This window comes from Equus caballus, chromosome 7 (assembly GCF_041296265.1).
Source record: "Equus caballus isolate H_3958 breed thoroughbred chromosome 7, TB-T2T, whole genome shotgun sequence".
Lineage (NCBI taxonomy): Eukaryota > Metazoa > Chordata > Mammalia > Perissodactyla > Equidae > Equus > Equus caballus.
This window is the reverse complement of record NC_091690.1, coordinates 34,611,824-34,633,364: the sequence shown is the minus strand read 5'-3', so window position 1 is coordinate 34,633,364 and position 21,541 is coordinate 34,611,824. Positions and strand designations below refer to the sequence as shown.

The 21,541-nt window shown below is 35.7% G+C and overlaps 1 protein-coding gene across 4 annotated transcripts in view; it reads right to left on the bottom strand.

Moving 5' to 3' along the window:
- The window catches only part of CHEK1 (checkpoint kinase 1), a 34,477-nt gene continuing 12,936 nt past the window's right edge, over positions 1-21,541 (bottom strand). For 2 of the 4 annotated variants that reach the window (XM_014741043.3, XM_014741042.3), the window contains exons 8-13: positions 20,616-20,711; positions 16,865-16,973; positions 16,514-16,691; positions 16,113-16,244; positions 6,074-6,175; positions 4,574-5,451 (exon numbers count right to left, since the gene is read on the bottom strand). In XM_014741043.3, the coding sequence (XP_014596529.1) occupies positions 5,356-5,451; positions 6,074-6,175; positions 16,113-16,244; positions 16,514-16,691; positions 16,865-16,973; positions 20,616-20,711 (713 nt within the window). In that variant the 3' untranslated portion in view covers positions 4,574-5,355. Of the gene's footprint in view, positions 439-4,573; positions 5,452-6,073; positions 6,176-16,112; positions 16,245-16,513; positions 16,692-16,864; positions 16,974-20,615; positions 20,712-21,541 lie in introns of those variants that run through there. The other 2 variants (XM_070272162.1, NM_001309336.1) reach the window with 2 other exon arrangements.

Genomic DNA, 21,541 nt, shown 5'->3' with positions numbered 1-21,541 from the left:
TTGGTAGTGTGAACTTTATTTGGATCCTGATTCAAAACATACTGTATAAAAAATAAGAATTGAAAATCTGAACACTGAACGGACATCAATTTAGAGCAGTGGGGAAAGGATAACTTTTTCAATAACCAGTGCTGCACTAGATAGTCATATAGGAAAAAAAATGAAACTTGACCTCTACCTCACATTATGCACAACAACCATTTTCACATGGATTGTAGATCTAAACTTGAAAGCTAACGATAAAGCTTTTGGAAGATAATATACCACAAAATCTTCACGATCTTGAAGTAGGGAATGAGTCCTTAAATAGGAAGCAAAAAATGCTAGCCATGGGCCGGCCCCATAGTCAAGTAGCTGAAGTTCTGCATGGTCCACTTCAGCGGCCTGGGTTCGCCAGTCTGGATCCTGGGTGCAGACCTGCTCCACTTATCAGCCATGCTGTGGCAGCATCCCACATACAAAACAGAGGAAGATTGGCACAGATGTTAGTTCAGAGTGAACCTTCCTCACCAAAAAACAAAACAAAACAAACCACTAACCAGAAGAAAGGTCATAATTGGACTACATTAAAATTACCTGCAACACATGTAATTGACGAGGAAACAGTATGCTAAACATACGAAGGACTGAAATCATTAAGAAAAAGAAAAAACAGGGGCTGGCCCCATGGCCGAGTAGTAAAGTTCACACACTCCACTTTGACGGCCCAGGGTTTCGCCAGTTTGGATCCTGGGCGTGGACCTAGCACCGCTCGTCAGGCCATGCTGAGGCGGGTCCCACATAGCAGAGCCAGAAGGACCTACAAGTAGAATATACAACCACATACTGCGGGCCTTTGGGGAAAAGAAGAAAAAAAAAAAACAGATTGGCAACAGATGTTAGCTCAGGGGCCAATCTTTAAATTAAAAAATTAAAAAAAAAATAGAAAAATAAGCAAAAGACCAGAACAAGCACGTTATAAGATATTCAACCTCATTTAAAGTTAAGAACAAGAAAAATTTGGGCCAGCCTGGTGGCGCAGCAGTTAAGTTCACACGTTCCACTTCCATGGCCCGGGGATCACCAGTTCGGATCCCAGGTGTGGACATGGCACCACTTGGCAAGTTATGCTGTGGCAGACATCCCACATATAAAGTAGAGGAAGATGGGCACGGATGTTAGCTCAGGGCCAGTCTTCCTCAGCAAAAAGAGGAGGATTGGCAGCAGTTAGCTCAAGGCTAATCTTCCTCAAAAAAAAGAAAGAAAGAAAGAATCACTGTTAAAAAAAAAGAAAGAAAGAAAAGAAAAGAAAAAGAAAAATTAACACCAAACTGAGATATTACACACCAACAACCTGGCAAAAATTAGACTAACAACATCAAATGTAGGTGAAAACTCAGAATACTAGAAACACATATTCTGTTACTATGAAAATTCTCATACTTTAGTAGATCATTCCAAACTGTTTTTCCAGTAATTCCATATTCTTTTTATATGGCAGTATAAACTGGTACAATCACTTTAGAAAACAACTTGCCATTATTCTACTAAAGCAGAAGATATGCATATCCTAAAACTTAGCAATTCCACTCCGAGGTATATACTCTAAGGTCTACAGAAATTCATGGAAACGCACAAGAATGTCCTTAGCAGGATTGCTAATAATAGCATCAAACTGTAAACAATCCAAATACCCACTAGCAGTAGAATGAGTAAATAATTAGGTCTATTCATAAATGGCATCCTATATCGTAATTAAAATCAATGAATAATACATGTAATAGCACAAATATAAAAAAAAAAAATAGAGCATAATTTCATTTACATCAAGTTCAAAAACAGGCAAAACTGAACTATATCACTTAAAGATGCATAAGGTAAGAAAACTAAAGAAAATCAAAGAGCGGATTATTACAAAAGTAAATTTTGTGATTACTTCTCGGGGGAAGAAGTGGGTTTTGATGGGGAAGGGGTACATGGAGTCAGGAAATGATCTTTCTTCAATTGCGTTGTGGTTAGACAGATATTAACTTTACAACTTCTTGTTAAACTGCACGTATTTTATGTATCTATATTTATCTCAACAAACACACAGAACACACGCCACGCTACACACACACACACACACACACACACACACAGCATGGGTTGACCTTTCCAAAAAGATTTTAGCTTTCCAACAAAATTTTATCTTTGGGTAATAAATTCCTCTTCAGTCTCATTTCTACCCTTTCCAAATTTTCACTGATAAGCAGCTATTACTTTTAATAATGAGAGTAAATACCTTCTCCCAATAGCATAATGAATACTACAGAAAAATTATGGCAGTTTATGTTTATTGAATGCCTATTTGTGCAACAAAGTATTCTACACTCTTGATATACATTAACACATTTAACATTAAAAACAACTCTAAAAGGTAGTTATTATCAGCCTCTTTACAGAAGCAATTGTCAATGTTCACATAATTATAAATGTCAGAGCTAGCCTGTCCAAATCTGAGTTGAACTTTTTCCACCATTCTATACAAATACCAATAGCTGATAAAGTTTGTCTACCATCTATTCACCTTTCCCTTACAATATTCTATGGCATTTTCCTCATCTGATATTTAATTAATTCATTCATTTATTCAACATTCATTCATTTATGCAACAAATATTTATTTAGTACCCACTATATTCCAGGTGCTCTTATATAGAGAGGATACACAAGGGTGAAAAGAAATGACAAAGTCTGAGCTTACATTTTGGTGGGGGAAACAGACAACAAATAATTTCAGGTAGCGATCAGTTCTATGAAGAAAATAGAATAATGTGCTAGTGATTGGGAATAGTAGAACCATTTCGGCTGAGATTTGAATGCTAAGTCAGCTATGCAAACTAGTGGAAGGGGTTCCAGGCAGAAGCAGCTGTGAACGTCAAAGTCCTGAAAAGGAAATAAGACTTGACATAGTCCATGAACAGAAAGAAGGCTGCCCTGCTTGCAGTACAGTGAGTAAATCATGCAGTGCTAGGTCAGGCAGAGCAAAGAATTTAGATTCCATTCTTAATGCAATGGGAAGCCATTAGAGGGTTTTAAGCAAGAAAGTGTCACAGTACAATTTACCTTTTAAAATAATAACTTAGAGACCTATGTAAAAAAAAGGACTGAAGGAGAGAGGATTGGGAAACAGCAAGAGTGGAAGTGGGAAAAGACATTAGTTTTTATTAAGAAATCCAGGGAGAAGATGAAGGAGCTTGAAGTAGAGCGGTAGCAATAAAAATGGAGAGAAGTATTCAGTTTCCAGATATATTTTGAGGGTGGATCAATCAACTGAGTGTCTATTTCTTCATTAACCAACTATTTATTGCACGCTGTAATGTATCAGGCAATGTTGTAGATGCTGGGGATACAGAAATGAATAGGACAGATAGGGTCCTTGACCTCAAGGAGCTTACATATTACATATTCCAATGGGGAAAACAGACACTTAATAGATAAACAAATAAATATATCCTATAATGTCAGATGATAAGTGTTATGATGAAACATAAAGGAAATAGAGTGATAAAGGTGGTGTAATATTTTAGATAAGTCAGAGAAAGATTTTGCATAGGAGGTGACACTTAAGGAAAGACTTAAAATGAAGCACAAGCCACACAAATATTTGGGAGTAAAGTACTCCAGGTAGAGGGAACAGCAAATGAAAAGATCTCGAGATGAGAATGTGCTTACGTTGTCAGGAGAACAGCAGAGCCAATGTGGCTAGAGCAGGATGAGTAAGTAGGAGAGTGGCAGATGAGGCCAAAGAGGTGGCCAGAGGGCAGATCCCATAAAGCCATGTAGGTCACAGAGAAAATTTTGAATTTTGTTTGAAGTGTGATGAAAAGCCATGAGAGTTGACAGTAGGGGAGGGATATCTGATTCACATTTTAGAAGGATCATTCTGACTGCTTTTCTGAACTGTTGAAGGATAAGTAATACAAGAAGGATGATTTCTAGGGCTGGGGAGTTGAATATACCATTTACTGAGATGGGGACACCAGGGAGGAACAGGTTGGAGAACAGGGAGCCAAAGGTGTTTTTGGTCATGAGATCACTATTAGTCAAGTGGAAATACCAGGTACACTGTGGCTATAAAGTCTGGAGCTCAGGAGAGAGGTCAAAGCCAGAGAGAACTTTGTTTTTGAGAGTTACTAATGGCTGAGACTTGTCAAATTCTCAGGAACAAAATTTCTTTCATATTTGAGAATTTACTGACTCAGTTCTTAGGAATTGGTTCAAATTTATTCCTCCTATGGGTATACTACAGTAACACAATTTATCAATATACACTAACAAGTGATAAATTCTAACCATAAAATTTCAGATGTTAGACTTCAGACTAAGATAAGTGATTTTCATAAATTACCAAGAAAAAGAAATATAGGCCCCAACCTAATACATTCAAAAGTTACTGTAAATTTTATTAGAAGGACAAAGTCTGAGTAAATCTAATAGCTAAAGTACCAGGAATTACATCTATTTCTATCATAGTTTCCTTACTTCTCCCTCCTCTTTTCTTCCTTACCACCTAGAAGCTTAGTCACCAATAAGTTCACAGAGTTAACTATTCATTTTCAAAATAGAATTTATTTTTTAATAAAGAATTAAAATATGGCTGTGAAAGTAGAAAATAATATAGAAAAATATTTAAAATGTGCAACAGTAATTTTAGAGTAAAGACAGTTAAGCACTAGAGTTTATGCTCCACTTCTACTCGAAAGACCAACCAGTATTTTATATATTATTAACTACACCAAAAAAAACATACCTTCTTGCAATTTTAATTAATAGTTATAATTCAAAAACAGGTTTATATACCTCATCAGGCCCTTTTGAAAGTATAAGTACAAATCTTGGGGATATATTTTTTGAAGTTGATGTTACTTCATAGACTGATAAATCTACTGTCCAAAAGTCACAAGGACTGTTTTCACTAATTCATCCATATAATTAAATCAACATGGAGGAAATATGTATTTTTTGGAAGAAACTAAATGTTATTTTAAAAACAGGACAAAAATATCATCTTTTATTATGTTGGTATAAAAGCTGGTAAATTCGTGTATCCCCAAAGCTTGGTTTCCACCAGATGGGTCTCAAATTCAGACACTAAACACAGATGAAGAAATATCTAATGAATTCTATCCATCCCTTCCCCAAAGTTTTATTTACAATTAAAATATAGGTATTACTTTTATGAAGAACATACAAACAGAAGTGGAAATTGTTTGGGGAAAACAACTGTTCAGGATCATTTGCAGTTTGCAGAATAGGATAATCTTCTCTAGGAAGAATAATGTCAACATAGCAGCACTATATTCACCAGGAATCCCAGAGCCAATGGGTCTATCATGTGGCAGGAAGCCAAACCTTCTGGCTGCTTACAACATCACTCAGCTTCCCTTTAATCTTCAGGAAGTGTCTCTTGAATTCCAATCCATCACCCTGTATTAGAAATGATACCCAAAAATAATGTCAAAGAAAAAAAAAAGATTAAGCCATAAAATCAAACTTTCTTTAGTGGTAAGCAGAGACAAATATCCTTAGGTAAATCCAGCTACCATTCCCTTCAAGTCTTCTTACGAAGATCAAATATCCTGGTAGAAGACGTAGCTACATAAATAATTCTGACTGGATTTGTGGCCCATCACTATTCCCATCACACTGGGCTCAGAGAGCAGAAGCAATGACATCCTGTCTGTTTCAAGCATTGGTAAAACTATGTTTTAGAAGAATAAATAATGAAAAGAACAAATGTTCACAATATTAAATCAAAAAAACCAAGTTACCACATATTTACAAATGCCATGTATATACAAATATAACACCATTTAAAAAAGTCTCTAAGAGTAGTTCCATATAGTATATGCTATAAGTAGGAGGACTACTATAATGAAATATATCAAAAATAAGTCTGTGTCCTCTCTAGATGATAAGATTAAACTTGATTCTTATTTTCTTCTTTATATGTTTTTGTACTTTTAAAATTTCTACAATGAATATGCAATACTTCTTTAAGAATAGCAAAACAAAGTATTTTTTTTAAAAAATGTGCTCTTCTACATACCTTAGAAAGCCGGAAGTCAACCAAAATCTTCTCATCCATTTCTACCAAATTTACTTTGAAAATCAGTTTATTGTTTCTTCTATCAGTTGTTGATACAGTAACCTAAGTCAATAAAAACAAGATTAAGCTCGATGTGTGGGTAGACAATACTCTAAACAAAAACTATAATCTCAGGTCAATGATACTACTGAAATAAAAATGTGAGAGGCACTTCTACAACAGGAGTAGTGCCAGCTGAAAATCTCACTCGTTCCAGGGACTGTCCGCTGCCAGTGGGTGTGTATGCACCCAACCCAGATCGACCAATAAACGGGATGCAGCCCCATTACCAAAGATTGAGTCAATGTAACTCTTAGCAACAAGATAAATTTACTATTTCAAAAAAATACCACTGAAAGAAGAAAGAGTTGAACAGAATACAAATAGGCTAAGAGGAAAAACAAGATTATAAAAACTTAAAGAAAGAAAAAGAAAGGCCAGATTTGTGGCTAAAAATCTACAGCAGCAATCAGAAAATGGCAAAGGTCTTGAGAGGCCTTTCCTTCCTCTTTCAGTATTTTAGAATATTCCTATGGTCTACAAAGATGCCCAGGCTAGATGAGCGACACAAAAAGAACGGCCCAGCCAACAGCCAGCACCAAGACCCCAACATGGATGAGGCCATCTTGGATCACCAGCCACAGTAAAGCTATCACATGACTACAGCTAGATGAATGAGCTCAAGCAATATTAGAAGATTTACCCAGCTAAACCAAGCTGAAATTACAAAAACATTTGTAGTAATTCTCTCTTCAAGGAATGACTATAAAAATACACAGGTATACCACAATTGTGCAATACTGGTACAACACATCATGTTCTGGGAAAATTAAAGATACGCAACACATCTGAATTAAGCTATTAAACTTCAAAGACAAAGAAAATCTTCAAGGATTCAGGCAGAAAGAGTGAATCAAAAAATGATGTCAATGGAAATGGAGAAGTAAGGAACTCTGAAAGCCCATTAACTCAATAAAAGCAAGAAAAAAAAATTGGCAAAAATTGTCAGAATCGACTTTTTCAGGACACTGGAAACTAAAAGCTTTCAGCAACACAGCACTCATATAAAATGGGTGAGACTCAGTAAGAATAGTGAGCTTTCTAACATTGTAACTTACCCTACTCCCATTCCCCATTCCTCAGCTCAACAGTAGCCTTGAAAGTAACAGTCCGCATTCCAGGTACAGGTACAAGTAGCAGCAGAATAAATCTCATTCGCAAATTGTCTTAAGCTGATCTGGCTCCCCGGAAGATCTGCTCAGAACACTTGTCTTTACTTTGCCTGACTGACTAGAACTCATCTTGTGCTAAAGCTGCCACCTGGGAAGCATTTGTCAAAAACATTTATAGGCAAATACTTTAGCATCTGCTTACTGAGGCAATAGATAACAGTTGGGGCAAACAACAGATTACTCAAAAAAGCTAGAAGGAAAGGTTGGAGAGTAAGATGTTTTGAAAGATAAGGGCTTTGAAAACCTTTTACATATTCCTGGAAATCTAAAAGGCCACATTGTGCACAGCGCAGTGGACATGCTCAGGAAAGATGTGAGAAGGCCATAAGCTCCACCTCTGGCTGACTGTGAGGCATGGGACAAGGAGGAAGTGAAGGCTAAAGCAGAGCTTTCAACTGCCTGGCTGAGTATTAAAGGCATGCCCCAACTCACACAGAACCTCTCTGAAAAAACTAGGAGATATTTTAGTTCCAAGAATTTAAGGAACACTGTCCAATCATTAGCTGACTTCCAAGCTAGCAAAAGATTTCAGAGGCTATACACAACAAGGAATACAGACTTTATAAAATGAGATCAGAAAAGTCACCAAACAATCAACAACTACATCAAGTGTCAACAATAACAAACCCTAGGAAAAGGGGAAACTCTGATTTCCAGAGTTGTCACATTATAATATTCAAAATGTCCAGTTTTCAATAAAAAAAGGACAAAATGAGGCTCGTCTAGTGGCATAGTGGTTGGGTTTGCACACTCCACTTCAGCAGACCAGGGTTCATGGGTTCGGATCCCAGGTGTGGACCTGGCACTACTCATTGGGCCATGCTGTGGCAGCATCCCACATAAAATGGAGGAGGATTGGCACAGAAGTTGGCTCAGAGCCAATCTTCCTCACCCAGAAAAAAAGAACAAGGCACATGGAGGAACAAGAAAATATGGCCCATAGAGGAAAAAAACAATCAACAGAAACTCTTGCTAAGGAACAGAGAGAAATAAGAATGAAAAGAAACGAACAGAGCCTAAGAGGCCTGTGGGACATTATCAAATGTATCAGAACATGCATAATGTTAAGTTCCAGAGTGGTAGGAGAAAAAGGGGCAAACAAATATTTGAAAAAATGGCCAAAAACTTTCAAAATTTGATGGAAAATGATCTACACATCCAGGAGGCTAAATGAACTCTAAATAGGATAAAATGAAAGAGATCCACACTGAGATACATCATATTCAAACTGTTGAAAGACAGTGACAAAGACAGCATCTTGAAAGCAGCAAGAGAGAAGTGACACATCATGAACAACCGATACTTAACAATATTAACAGCAGATTTCTCATCAGAAACCATGGAAGCCAGAAGGCAGTGGGATGACATATTCAAAGTGCTGAAAGAAAAACTGTCAAGCAAGAATTCCATATCTGGCAAAACTATCCACTAAAATTGAAAGAGAAATCAGGACATTCCCAGTTAAAATCTGAAAGAGTTTAAAACTACCAGACCTGCCCACAAAGAAAAGCTAAAGGAATCCTTTAGGTTAAAATGAAAGGACACTAAATAGTAACTGAAATCCACACAAAGAATGCTGGTAAAGGAAAATTTATATAGGTAAATACAAGACAATGTTAATGAATTTTTTGTTAGTAACTCCTACTTTTTTTTCCTACCTAATTTAAAAGACAATCACATGAAGCAATAATTATAAATCTATCTTGATGGGTACACAATGCATGAAGTTGTAATTTGTGACAGTAACAGCATAAAAAGGGAGCAGAGCTACACAGAAGCAAAGTTTTATGTACAAGTGAAATTAAGTTAGTAGTACTCCTAACTAGATTATTATAAACTAAGATATTTGCAATTCTTAGGGCAAAAAGAGTAAAATAAATGAAAAAGGATTTTAAATGGTACACTAAAAAATATCTATTAAAAAAAAGGAAGTAATGGGAAAATTGAGGAATATAAAAGACGTAAGGATGTAAGATATAGTAGTCCCCCCTTATCTGTGGTTTCACCTTCCACAGTTTCAGTTACCAGTGGTCAACCTCAATCCAAAAACATTAAATGGAAAATTCCAGAAATAATTCATAAGTTTTAAATTGTGCGCCATTCTCAGTAGTGTGATTAAATCTCATGTTGTCCTTCTCCATCATGCCCAGGACATTAATTATCCCTTTGTCTAGCATATCCACACTGTATACTCTACCCATCCATTCGTCACTTAGTAGCTGTCTCAGTTATCAGATCGACAGTTGCAGCATCGCAGTGCTTGTGTTCAGGTAATCCTTATTTTACTTAATAATAGCCCCAAAATGTAGGAGTAGTGATGCTGGCAATTCAGACATAGTAAAGAGAAATCATAAAGTGCCTCCTTTAAGTGAAAAAGTGAAAGTTCCCAACTTAATAAGGAAAGAAAAAACTCATATGCTGAGGCTGCTAAGATCTATAGTAATTTTTACCGTAATATATTATAATTTTTCTGTTTTATTAGTTGTTAATCTCTTACTGCACTTAGTTTATAAATTAAACTTTATCATAGGTATGTATGTATAGGAAAAAACATAGCTATGTATAGGATTCCATAATATCCACAGTTTCAGACATACACTAGGGATCTTGGAACATAACCCCCATGGATAAAGGGAGACTACTGTATGAGAAAAATAGCAAAAAGGCAGAAATAAGTTATTCCTTATCAGTAATCACATTAAATGTAAATGGATTGAGCTCTCCAATTAAAAGGCAGAGAAAACAAATTTAGAAAACAATCCTATAAATATATGCTGTCCATAAGAGATTTATTTTAGGTTCAAAGACACAAATAGGTTGAAAATAAAAGGAAGAGAAAAAGTAGGCCATGCAAACTATAACCAATACAGAGCTGGAGTGGCTCTACTAATGTCAAACAAAATAGATTGTAGCAAAAATTTTTGCAAGAGGCAAAGAAGGACATTATATAATGTTAAAGGGGTAAATACATCAAGAAAACATAGCAATTATAAACAAAAGTTTACCTGGTATCCAAACTCCAAAATTTATTAGGTAAAAGCTGACAGAACTAAAGTAAGAATTAAAGTTCAGCAGTAACAGTTGAAGAGTTTAATACTCCACTCTCAATAACAGATATAAAAATTAGACAAAGATAAACAAGGAAATAAAAGATGTGAACAACACTATAATGCAACTGAACCTAACAAACATACATAGAACACTTCACCCAACAGCAGCAGAATACACATTCTTCTTAAGAACACAAGAAACATTCTCCAGTACAGACTATACGTTAGGAAACAAAACAAGTCTCAATAAATTTAAAATGACTGAAATAATAAACAAAACATAGAATAGAAAAACAGAAAAATCAAAGAGAGCAAAAGTTAGTTCTTTGAAAAGATAAACAAAATTGACAACACTTTAGCCAAACTGATCAAGAAAAAAAGAGAGAAGACTCAAATTACTAAAATTAGGAATAAAAGTAGGATCTTACTACCAACCTTACAGAATTTAAAAGGATTATACTATTAAAAATTGTATGTCAACAAATTAGATAACCTAGATGAAATGTACAAATTCCTAGAAACACACAAAATCCCAAAACTGACTCAAGAGGAAATAATAAATCTAAATAGATCTGTAACAGGGGCTGGCCCAGTGGCAAAGCGCTTAAGTTCGCACATTCTGCTTCGGTGGGCCAGGGTTCACCAGTTCACATCCTGGGTGCAGACATGGCACCATTTGGCAAGCCATGCTGTGGCAGGCGTCCCACATACAAAGTAAAGGAAGATGGGCATGGATGTTAGCTCAGGGCCAGTCTTCCTCAGCAAAAAAGGAGAGGATTGGCAGCAGATGTTAGCTCAGGGGTAATCTTCCTCAAAAAAAATAATAAAAATAAAAAAATAGAAAATAAAAAGATAAAATGTTCTACATAAAATAAACAAATAAATAAATAAGTAAATAGATCTATAACAAGTGAAGATATTGAGTCAGTTACCGAAAAATCCCCAACAAAGAAAAAGCACAGGACCAGATGGCTTCACTGAGAATTCTACCAAAAGTTTAAAGAATTAGTACCAATTCATCTTAAATTGTTCCAAAAAAATAGAAGAGGAGGGAACACTTCCCAACTTGTTCTATGAGGTCAGTATTACCTTGATACCAAAATCAAACAAAGGCATCCCCAAAAAACTACAGAACCAATCCCTTTTAAACAGAGTAAAAAAAATCTTCAACAGAGCCAAGCCTGATTGCCTAATGGTTAAAGTTAGTTGCACTCCGCTGCGGAGGCCTGGGTTCGGTTCCCAGGCGTGGAACCACACCACTCATCTCTTAGTAGCCATGCTGTGGCAGCGACTCACATGGAAGAACTAGAAGGACTTACAACTAGAATATACAACTAGGTACTGGGGCTTTGGGGAGAAAAAAGAGAGAGGAAGATAAGCAATAGATGTTAGCTCAGGGCAAATCTTTCCCAGGAAAAAAAATCCTCAACAAATACTGGCAAACTGAATCTATCAACACACTAAAAGGATTATGCACCATGACCAAGTGGAATTTATCCCAGGAATGCAAGTTGATACAAAATATGAAAATCAATTAATATACCCTATTATCAAAGGAGAAAAAGGGAAAAGTAAAAGATCCCACAAGATCATCTCAATAGACGCAGAAAAAGCATTTGAAAAAATACAACATTTTTTCTTAATAAAAACACTCAAACTAAAAATACAAAGTTCTTCTACCTGATAAATGGCATGTATAAAAAATCCACAGGGGGGCCAGCCTGGTAGCACAGCAGCTAAGTTTGCGCGCTCTGTTTCCGCGACCTAGGGTTCACTGTTTTGGATTCTGGGCACTGACCTACTCACTGCTTATCAAGCCATGCTGAGGTGGCATACCACATATATAGTAGAGGAAGATGGGCAAAGATATTAGCTCAGGGCCAACCTTCCTCAAAAAAACCCCACAGCTAACATTATGCTTAATGGTAAAAGACCGAAAAGTTTTCCCCTAAGATCAGGAACAAGAAAAGGATGTCTGCTCTCACCACTTCTGTCCAACAGAATGCTGGAAGTTCCAGCCAGTGCAATAAACCAGAAAAAAGAAATGAAAATATCCAAATTGGAATGGAAGAAGTAAAACTATCTCTATTTGCAAATAACATGGTCTTATATATAGAATACCCTAAAGAATCTGCATACAAACTACTAGAACTAATAAATAATTTCAGGAAATTTGCAAGATACAAATCAACTTATAAAAATATGCAAAAAAAGGTGTATATCTACAAACTAGCAATGAACAATTCAAGAATGAAATTTTAAAAATTCCATTTACAATAACATCAAAAAGAATAAAATCTTAGGAGTAAATTTAGCCAAAGAAGTGCAAGATTTGAACACTTAAAACTACAAAATATTCTTTAAAGAAATTAAAGAAGACCTAAATAAATGGAATACATCCCAGGTTAACGGATTGGAAGACTTAATATTACTAAAATGGAAATACTCCCCAAATTAACCTACAGATTCATGGTAATCCCTATCAAAATTCCAAATGCCTTTTCTGCAGAAACAGACAAGCTAATCCTAAAATTCAGATAGAAATGCAAGTGACCATAAACAGCCAAAACAATCTTGAAAAAGACAAACAAACTTAGAAGATTCACACTTTCCAATTTCAAAATTTCCCACAAAACTATAGTAATCAAAACAGTATGGTACTGGAATAAACAAAGACATATAGATCAATAGAATAGAACTGAGAGTCCGGAAATAAACCAATATAGCTATAGCCAATTTATTTTGCAGACCACCCAATGGAGAAAGAATAGTCTTTTCAACAAATAGTGCTGGAAAAACTGGATATACACATGTAAAAGACAGAATTTGGACCCCTACCGCACATCACACACAAAATTAACTCAAAATAGATGAAAGACATGTAAGAGCTAATCCTGTAAAACAATTAGAAGGAAACAAAGGTGTAGATCTTCACGTTCTTGGATCAGGCAACAGTTTCTTAAATTTGACATCAAAAGCATAAGCAACAAAAGAAAAAACAGATAAATTGAAATTCATCAAAATTAAAAATTTTTGTGGGTCAAAGGACATTAACAAAAAAAGTGAAAACAATGGGAGAATTTTCTCTCACAGAATGGGAGAAAATATTTACAAATAAGATATCTAACAAGGGTCTAGCGTAGATTAAGAACTCTTACAACTCAATGGTAAAAAGAGAAACAACCCAGTTAAAATATGGTCAAAGGATTTGAATGGCTATTTCTCTATGGAAGATATATAAATGGCCAATAAGCATGTGAGAAAATGGTCAACATAATTAGTAATTAGGGAAATGCAAATCAAAAGCACAATGAAATAACACTTCCTACACAAAGATAGCTATAATCAAAAAAACAGACAATAAGAAGGGTTGACAAGGATGTGGGGAAACTGGGACTCTCATACATTGCTGGTGAGAATGTAAAATGGTGCAGCTGCTTTGGAAAACCACTAGGCAGCACCTCAAAAAGTTAAACATATGCCATAAAAATTAAAACTAAAATTAAAAAAGAAAAGTTAAACATAGAGTTAGCATATGCCCTAGCAATTCCATCTGTAGATATATACCTAAGAAATTGAAAACATATTGTTATAGGCTGAATCGTGTCCCCTCAAAATTCGTATGTTGAAGCCCTAAACCCCAGTACGTCAGAATGTGACTGTATTTGGAGATAGGGCCTTTAAAGAGGTAATTAGGTTAAAATAAGACCTAGGTTAGGTTAAAATAGGTGGGTCCTAATCTAATCTGACTGGTGTCTTTTGTAAGAAAAGGAAATTAGGATACAGAGAGAGACAGATACCAGGGATGAGTGTACACAGAGGAAAGACCGTAAGAGAAGGCAGCAAGAGGGTGGCTATATGAAAGCCAAGGAGAGACCTCAGAGGAAATCAATCCTGCCAGTACCTTGATCTTAGACTTCAGTCTCTAGAACTGTGAGAAAATAAATTTCTGTTGTTTAAGACACCCTGTCTGTGGTATTTTGTTATGATAGCCATGACAAACAAAAACACATGTTCAAACAAAAACTTGTAAAAGAATGTTCACAGCAGCATTATTCATAATAGCCAAAACGTGGAAACATCCCAAATGTCCATCAACAGACAAGTGGATAAAAAAAATGTAGTCTATCCATACAATGGAATACTATTCACCTATAAAAAGGGATAAAAGTACTGATAAATGCTATAACATAGATTAACCTTGAAAACATTATGCTAAGTAAAAGAAGACAGACACAAAGAGCCACATATTATACAATTCCATTCATATGAAATGTCCAGAATAAGCAGTCCATAGAGACAAAAACTAAATTAGTGGTTGCCAGGGAATGAAGGGAGGGAGGAACGAGAAGTGACTGCTAATTAGTATTGAGTCTATTTTGTGGGCAATGAAATGTTCTGGAATTAAATGGTGATAGTTGCACAACCTTGTGAATATACTGAAAACCACTGAATTATACACTTTAAAATGGTTAAAGTGATGATTTTTATGTTATCTGAATTTTATCTCAATAAATCTACCTTAAAAAAAAAAGTAAATTATCTATACAAGTGACAGGAAAATCAGGCTGGCCTCAGATTTCTGCAGAGTAACATTTTCCCATAACTTTTAATTTTGAAAGCTTACACATCTACAGAAAAATTGAAAGAATCGTAGAATAAATAACCATATACCCTCCCTTTATCAAACTAGATAAGTATACATTTATTTATGTGGTTGTTTTTTACTATTTAAAGTAAGCTACAGGGCCAGCCTCATGGCCAAGTGGTTAAGTTGGTGCGCTCCGCCTTCAGAGGCCCAGGGTTTCACCGGTTCGGATCCTGGGCGCAGACATGACACCGCTCATCAGGCCACGATGAGGCAGTGTCCCACATGCTACAACTAGGAGGAGCCACAACTAAAAATATACAACTATGTACTGGGGGGATTAGGGGAGAAAAAGCAGGGGAAAAAAAAAAAGAAGATTGGCAACAGTTGTTAGCTCAGGTGACAATCTTTAAGGAAAAAAAAAGTAAGTTACAAACGGCATCACTTCACTTCAACATGTCTCTCCTACAAATAAAGACATTCCCCTACAAAACCACAATATTATGATTACATGCAAGAAATTTGACACTGATACAAAAATATTATCTAATATAAAACCCATATTCAAATTTCCCCAATTGTTCCAATAACATGCTTTATAGCTTTTTTTCTTTAAATCCATGATCTACTGAAAGATCATGCATTGCATTATTTATCAGGTCTCTTTAGTCTCTTTTAAGAGAGAATATTCTCCTCTGTTTGTTTTTCATGATGTTAAGATTTTTGAAAAGCCTAAAGTCAGATTAGAATGTCAATGTTATAAATATGGTATGATAATATAAACAACAAAAATTGGTAGGTAGGAGCAGTGGAGATGGAAGTGTGAGATTGTTAATATATTCCTCTTTCACAGAAAGAAGTCAATTGCTATTGTTACATTTTAAGTATACATAGTTTTTATGAAAATAACATGAGTCTCTTAATATTTTTAATAACCTTAGAGATGTCTTTTAAGAAATATTATTTCTTAAGGTAAAGAAAACACTTAAATTCCTTCAACTTCAATTGTTTCTTTTTCAAATTGAACTAATTACTTTATATTTTTAAAATATACTGATAATGACAGTTTTTTACTCAAATATTTAAATTTTTCCTCAGGAAAAAATATAATGAAAATCAGTGAAACATACCTGATTCATACAACTCTTCTTCCATTGATAGCCCAATTTCTCACAAGTCTCTTTCAGGCATTGGTAAGATTTGTCTGCATCCAATTTGGTAAAAAATCGTGTCATTCTTTTGACCAAGCGCTGCCAGGGGTTCTATGCGTCAAATAAAGAAAAGCTGATATATGATATCTGACATCACCAAAAGCAGTCATATCATAGCTATTTAGTCTGAAAATTCTTTTCCGTGACTTAAGATTCTTAACACATGAAGGTCTCCTTCAATTCTCTCTTGTCAAAAAAAACTGTACAAATTAAAGTGTTAATACTATATTTCTAAGATTTATACATTAAGAAAAAAAGACCTAAAGACAATAAAAAATAAAGGGCTTCCATAATTTATTTGAAAAACCGAATTTCCTTACCTGTGAGGATCCTGGAGTACCAAGTAACTGACTATTCAGAAGCATATGATCAGGACATGTGGGCTGGGAAAAACTGATCCCCTGTACCAGTTTATCAATGTATGAAGGGCTGGTGTCCCATAAGGAAAGACCTGTCCGCGGTTCTGGCTGGGAACTGGAGTACTTCACATTTTCTTCACTGAGGCATTAAGATATGGAGAAAAACATATCTTTAAATGAAATCCGTCAGGCCTTTCTTATATCGCATTACCATTCTCACACTGATAAAAATTACATTCATTATTAAGAAAAAATATATACATGTATTATTTTTCATTCAACAACTACTTGATCTTTATTAATTAATCTTACCTTGAAGCAGCATGTCCTGGAGAAAAGTCCAAATTGGATTGAATGTGCTTAGAGAATCCACTAGGAGACTCTGATACACCACCTGAACTAACTCGGGGCCTCTTTGCCCCTAAAAAAGAAAACATTAATACACAAATGCTTTCAAGTCTTCTATGCAAAAATTTTTTAACTCAAGTAGCAACTTGAAGAAGTAAAACCACATCTAAATCCATTTATTTAACACAAAACATTTATATGACAAATAGCGGCTCTTCCTACATGATTTTATGAGAAATGTGGTCATTATGAACCTACTAGGAGGACTCACTATGGTGATACCATTTACGGTATCAGAACAATATTCTGTGAAGACAGAGAGACCTAGCTAAAGGATCAAAACTTCTTATAATAGAAAATAATTTATGATAATGGCAATGAACATTATGAATCTGCACTATCTACCACTCTTTGCCCTCTTGGAAAAGCTTTACCAAGAATAACCATTATACAGAAAATGATGTGACTATAAATTCACAGTTACTACCCTCAGCTGGATCCTCAACACTGACAGTCAGTTCCTATGTTTCTCTAGTCAGTTTTCTCTCCCTCTCTCCACAATCATTGTTTTAAAACTTCTACACTTTTGTCAAATTCCCAAGACCATCTTCCAGCACCTCATCACTCATCATATGATACTATCTCCCACTTCACAAAGAAAACCCCATTCCATAAATTGGGGTTTGCTCACAAGCAAAGAAAATTTCATAACTCCCTCACTTGCCACTACCAAATTTGCTAATTTACTTGCATTCCTACCTATTCTCTCCTCCCTACCATCTCCCAACAAACATTCATTCCTCTACTTGTATTTGAACCCACACCCTCCCTTCTCCTCAGAGATCTAGATGCTCTCTTACTCCCTCTCTCAGACTTTCAGCTTCTTCCTCTCAGCTGGATATATCCTGAAACCATTTAAACATGCTTAGGTTTAGCCAACCTTTTTATTTAGCAATTTATTCATTCGAATATTTTATTGAGCCTATTATGTATAGGCTAGTAAGATGGAAGAAACAGTACGTTCGCATTCTGATGAGAAATATTCAGCAGAGAGTGATAAATTAATGATGCAGGAGAAAGAGAGAAGAATTGCTAGACAATAGCCCTGAGTAGGCAAAAGAGAACTGAGTCTAGTGCATAAGACAAAGACTTGGCTTATATCTGGAGCAATTTATCCATAGCAACAGGGGAAAAAGCAGAGTATATGAGCATAGAGGCAGTTGGGTGGGTGGGTAGAGATGGTTGTGGGAACTTGTGGAAGTTCCCTTGTGATAGTTTCTATTTCCCGGTGAAACAGGAAGTACTGTCACCAACTGAGATTGAGGATGGGGAAGGAGGAATTAGAAGTTGAAGAGAAAAGAAAAGGTATAAAAAGGTGATTTAGGAGAGCAGGGTTGTGAAAGAAGTGGGGAAATGCATTATGATTGCCTGGTGCAATTAAGGGCCCACTTGAGATCAGTGATGCTGAATTTAAAGTGAACACTGTTGTGAGTTTTTCTCTAGCTGTGATTAGATGTGCAGGTATAGTGTACAGTAGGCAGAAAACTGGATTAAATTTGAGTTAGCTTTTTCACTGTAAGTATGATAAAGAGAGAATGGGGCAAGGAAGTTGAAGATGAATGCAAAGAAGTCATTATAATGATCGACTTTGGGATTTTAAAAGAGGATGGAACTCAGGACCTAGGAGGTGGCAGATAAGAGATAGTGAAAAGGTAGTAGAATTAATGGATTGTAAGTCTGGGTAAGGTCAAAGAATTGTTGGAGTCAGGGTACTAGAGAAAGGAAGCCAAAAAAAAAATATGCTGGTGGTCAGAGTAGTATGCATGAAGAGAAGATCACTAGAAGAGAGAAGGTCAATGACATGTGAGGTCAGGATATTGGAAAGATCATCCAAATGAATATTTAAATCACCAAGAATCATGATAAAAATTATGTCAAGAGTTGTGCTGGAGAGAGTGACAGTGTGGCAGGAATTTTACTTTAGGGTTCAGAAGTTGATTATACAAGGAAAGAATAGTGGGTGGTTGAGTCTGATAAATATGAGACTCAAAATGGAGGGGAGAGGAATGTGGGGGGAAAAAGGAGAAAGCAACAATAAAGAACAAGGAGGATGCCTGTCCCACTCCCAGATCAAAGGTACAAGGGTGTGGGAAAGAAAACATCTACCACTTAAGAGGAAGCAGTGTCCTCAGGGGAGAGCTGGATTTCAATTAGAACAAGGTGAAAAGTAAAAGAAACATTCAGAGAAGAGTTAAAAATTCCTCATTCATCTCCAGCTATTGTCCTCTCCTCCCACTCACAGCCAAACTTCTTCAATGAGCTGTGTATACTTTGCTTCTTCACCTCTCTTTTAGACTACAATCACTGTACTCTAGAATTTATTCCCAACTCTCCACCAAAACTGTTCCTCCCAAGATCATGAATAAGTGCCATATCACAGAATCCACTGGATAAATTTTTAGGCTTCATGTTATTAATTCACTTAACAGTATCTGCCACTGTCATGCATTTTCTTCTCTTAGCCTCAATACTCCACATTCTCTGATCTTTCTCCCATCTCTCTGGTTACTTTTCTGTTTCCCTGGCCCCCACCTACCACTTAAATGTTGGTATTCCTTAAAATTTCATACGCTCAATTTCATCTACGACCATTGTTTACATTAGCATCCATCTGCAGAAAACACCTAAATCGACATCTCAAGCCTCACACACACACATACACACGCCCCATGGGACAGTTTTACTTAACTTCTCAAATTCAACACGTCCAGAATCAAATAAAATTTTCCCCAAAATCTGTTTTTCTCCTGAGTTACATCCCAAATGGTATCACCATTTATATAGTTGTTCAAACCAGAAAGGAGTCATCATTGATTCCTCATTCTCCTTCATCTTCCACATATAAACAATCACCAGTCCTATCATTTCTAGTTCTTAAATCTCTTTGGAATATATCTACTTTCCAATCCAGTCACCAACCTGGTCCAGGTTACCACCTTCTCACATCTAGGATCAAAAACAATTTTTTTACAAGTAGCCAGAAAGATCTTTTAAAACCAAATATATGATCATGTCATTTCCTTGCTTAAAGGTTTCTCCAGTGGCCTTAAGTTATAAAGCCCAAAATCCTTAACATGGCTTATAAGGTCCCCCTCCACAGCTTGGTCACTAACTACCTCTCTGGCCTCACCTCAAACCTCTCTCCCTTCTCTAGTCACTCATTTACTCAACAAACATTTCCTGAGTGCCTATGATGTACCACACACTGTGCTAACCACTGATGACACAATGAACAAGCCAGACATGGTCCACACCATACTGGCCTTCTTTCAAGTTCCTCAAATGCACCACTTTCTAAACTCCAAGACATTCCAAATGCTACTTCCTCTGTTCAGAGTCTGCTACTCATCTTGTTAGTACTCAACTGGCTAGCTCTCCTTTAATCTTCAAATCTTAGATTTAATGGGATTTCCTCAGGAAGACAAGCTTTCTCTGTCACTTCAGACTTGGTTAAACTCTTAGCTATAGTACCCTGATTTCCCACTTTATAATTATTAATAAACATACAATTATTTTTATATTTGTCTTTGATATTAGTCATTCTAATCTCCACGAGGACAGAGACCACAGCTATCTTGTACTCTTGACTTGTAATACTGACGTTGCAAGTACCTTTTCTTTCACAGAAAAAATACTTGCATTTTAAGGATATTACCTTTCTTGAGTGCTTTGTTGTACCATCTATCTTTTTTGATGTCTGGGATGGTAATCCTTACTGATGGATTCTCAACTAGGATTTTATGCAGTAAAGCTGAAAACAAAACATTAAGACAACATTTACAAAAGAGTCATGCACATTAGAAAAGCCCACAGCCTGTGATACAGAATACATTCTCTACTCATCTCTTTACAAGCAAATATTATTTCTGGGGAAGAGAAAGAATAAAGCTACTAATTTATTGCTTTACTTTCATGCAGTTTTCCTTTTCTACTGTCTGTATCTTAGAATATTCTTCCCAGATCTGATTCTTAGTTGTTTCAAATAAGAACAAGAGCCAGGTGGAAATGTTTCTCCCTATGTGACAACATTAACAAAAAATACAAAACCTTCCTATCCATTTTCAATACCAAACTCATTGTTCCAATATGTCACATTAAATCCTCATTCACACAGTTTTACAAGGAAAATCTACTTTCCAAAAACTTTTTAGGAGATAGCAATACAAGCAACCATCATCCTAAGGTATCTTAATTATCTTGATAAAAAATGCATACATCTCCCAGCACCAAACCATTTTCTAACGGACCAAAGATTTAAATGAAAAAATGGAGCCATGAAAACATAGGGAATTTTTTTCTAATGTTAGGAATAGAAAAGACCTTTCCAAACATGAAAATATAATCAGAGACCACAAAGGACAAGATAATAGATTTGAATAAATAAAAATATAAAACTTCTGCATATCAAAATAGCATAAACAAAATAAAAATACATAACAAATCGTGAAAAATATTTGTCACAAATGTAAAGATCTGATGACATTAATGTTTTAAAAAAAAAACCTCATAAAGTAATAAAACTTCCCTGCAAAAAGTGAGCAAAATAGACAATCCACAAAAATAGACAAAAAGCTAATAAAT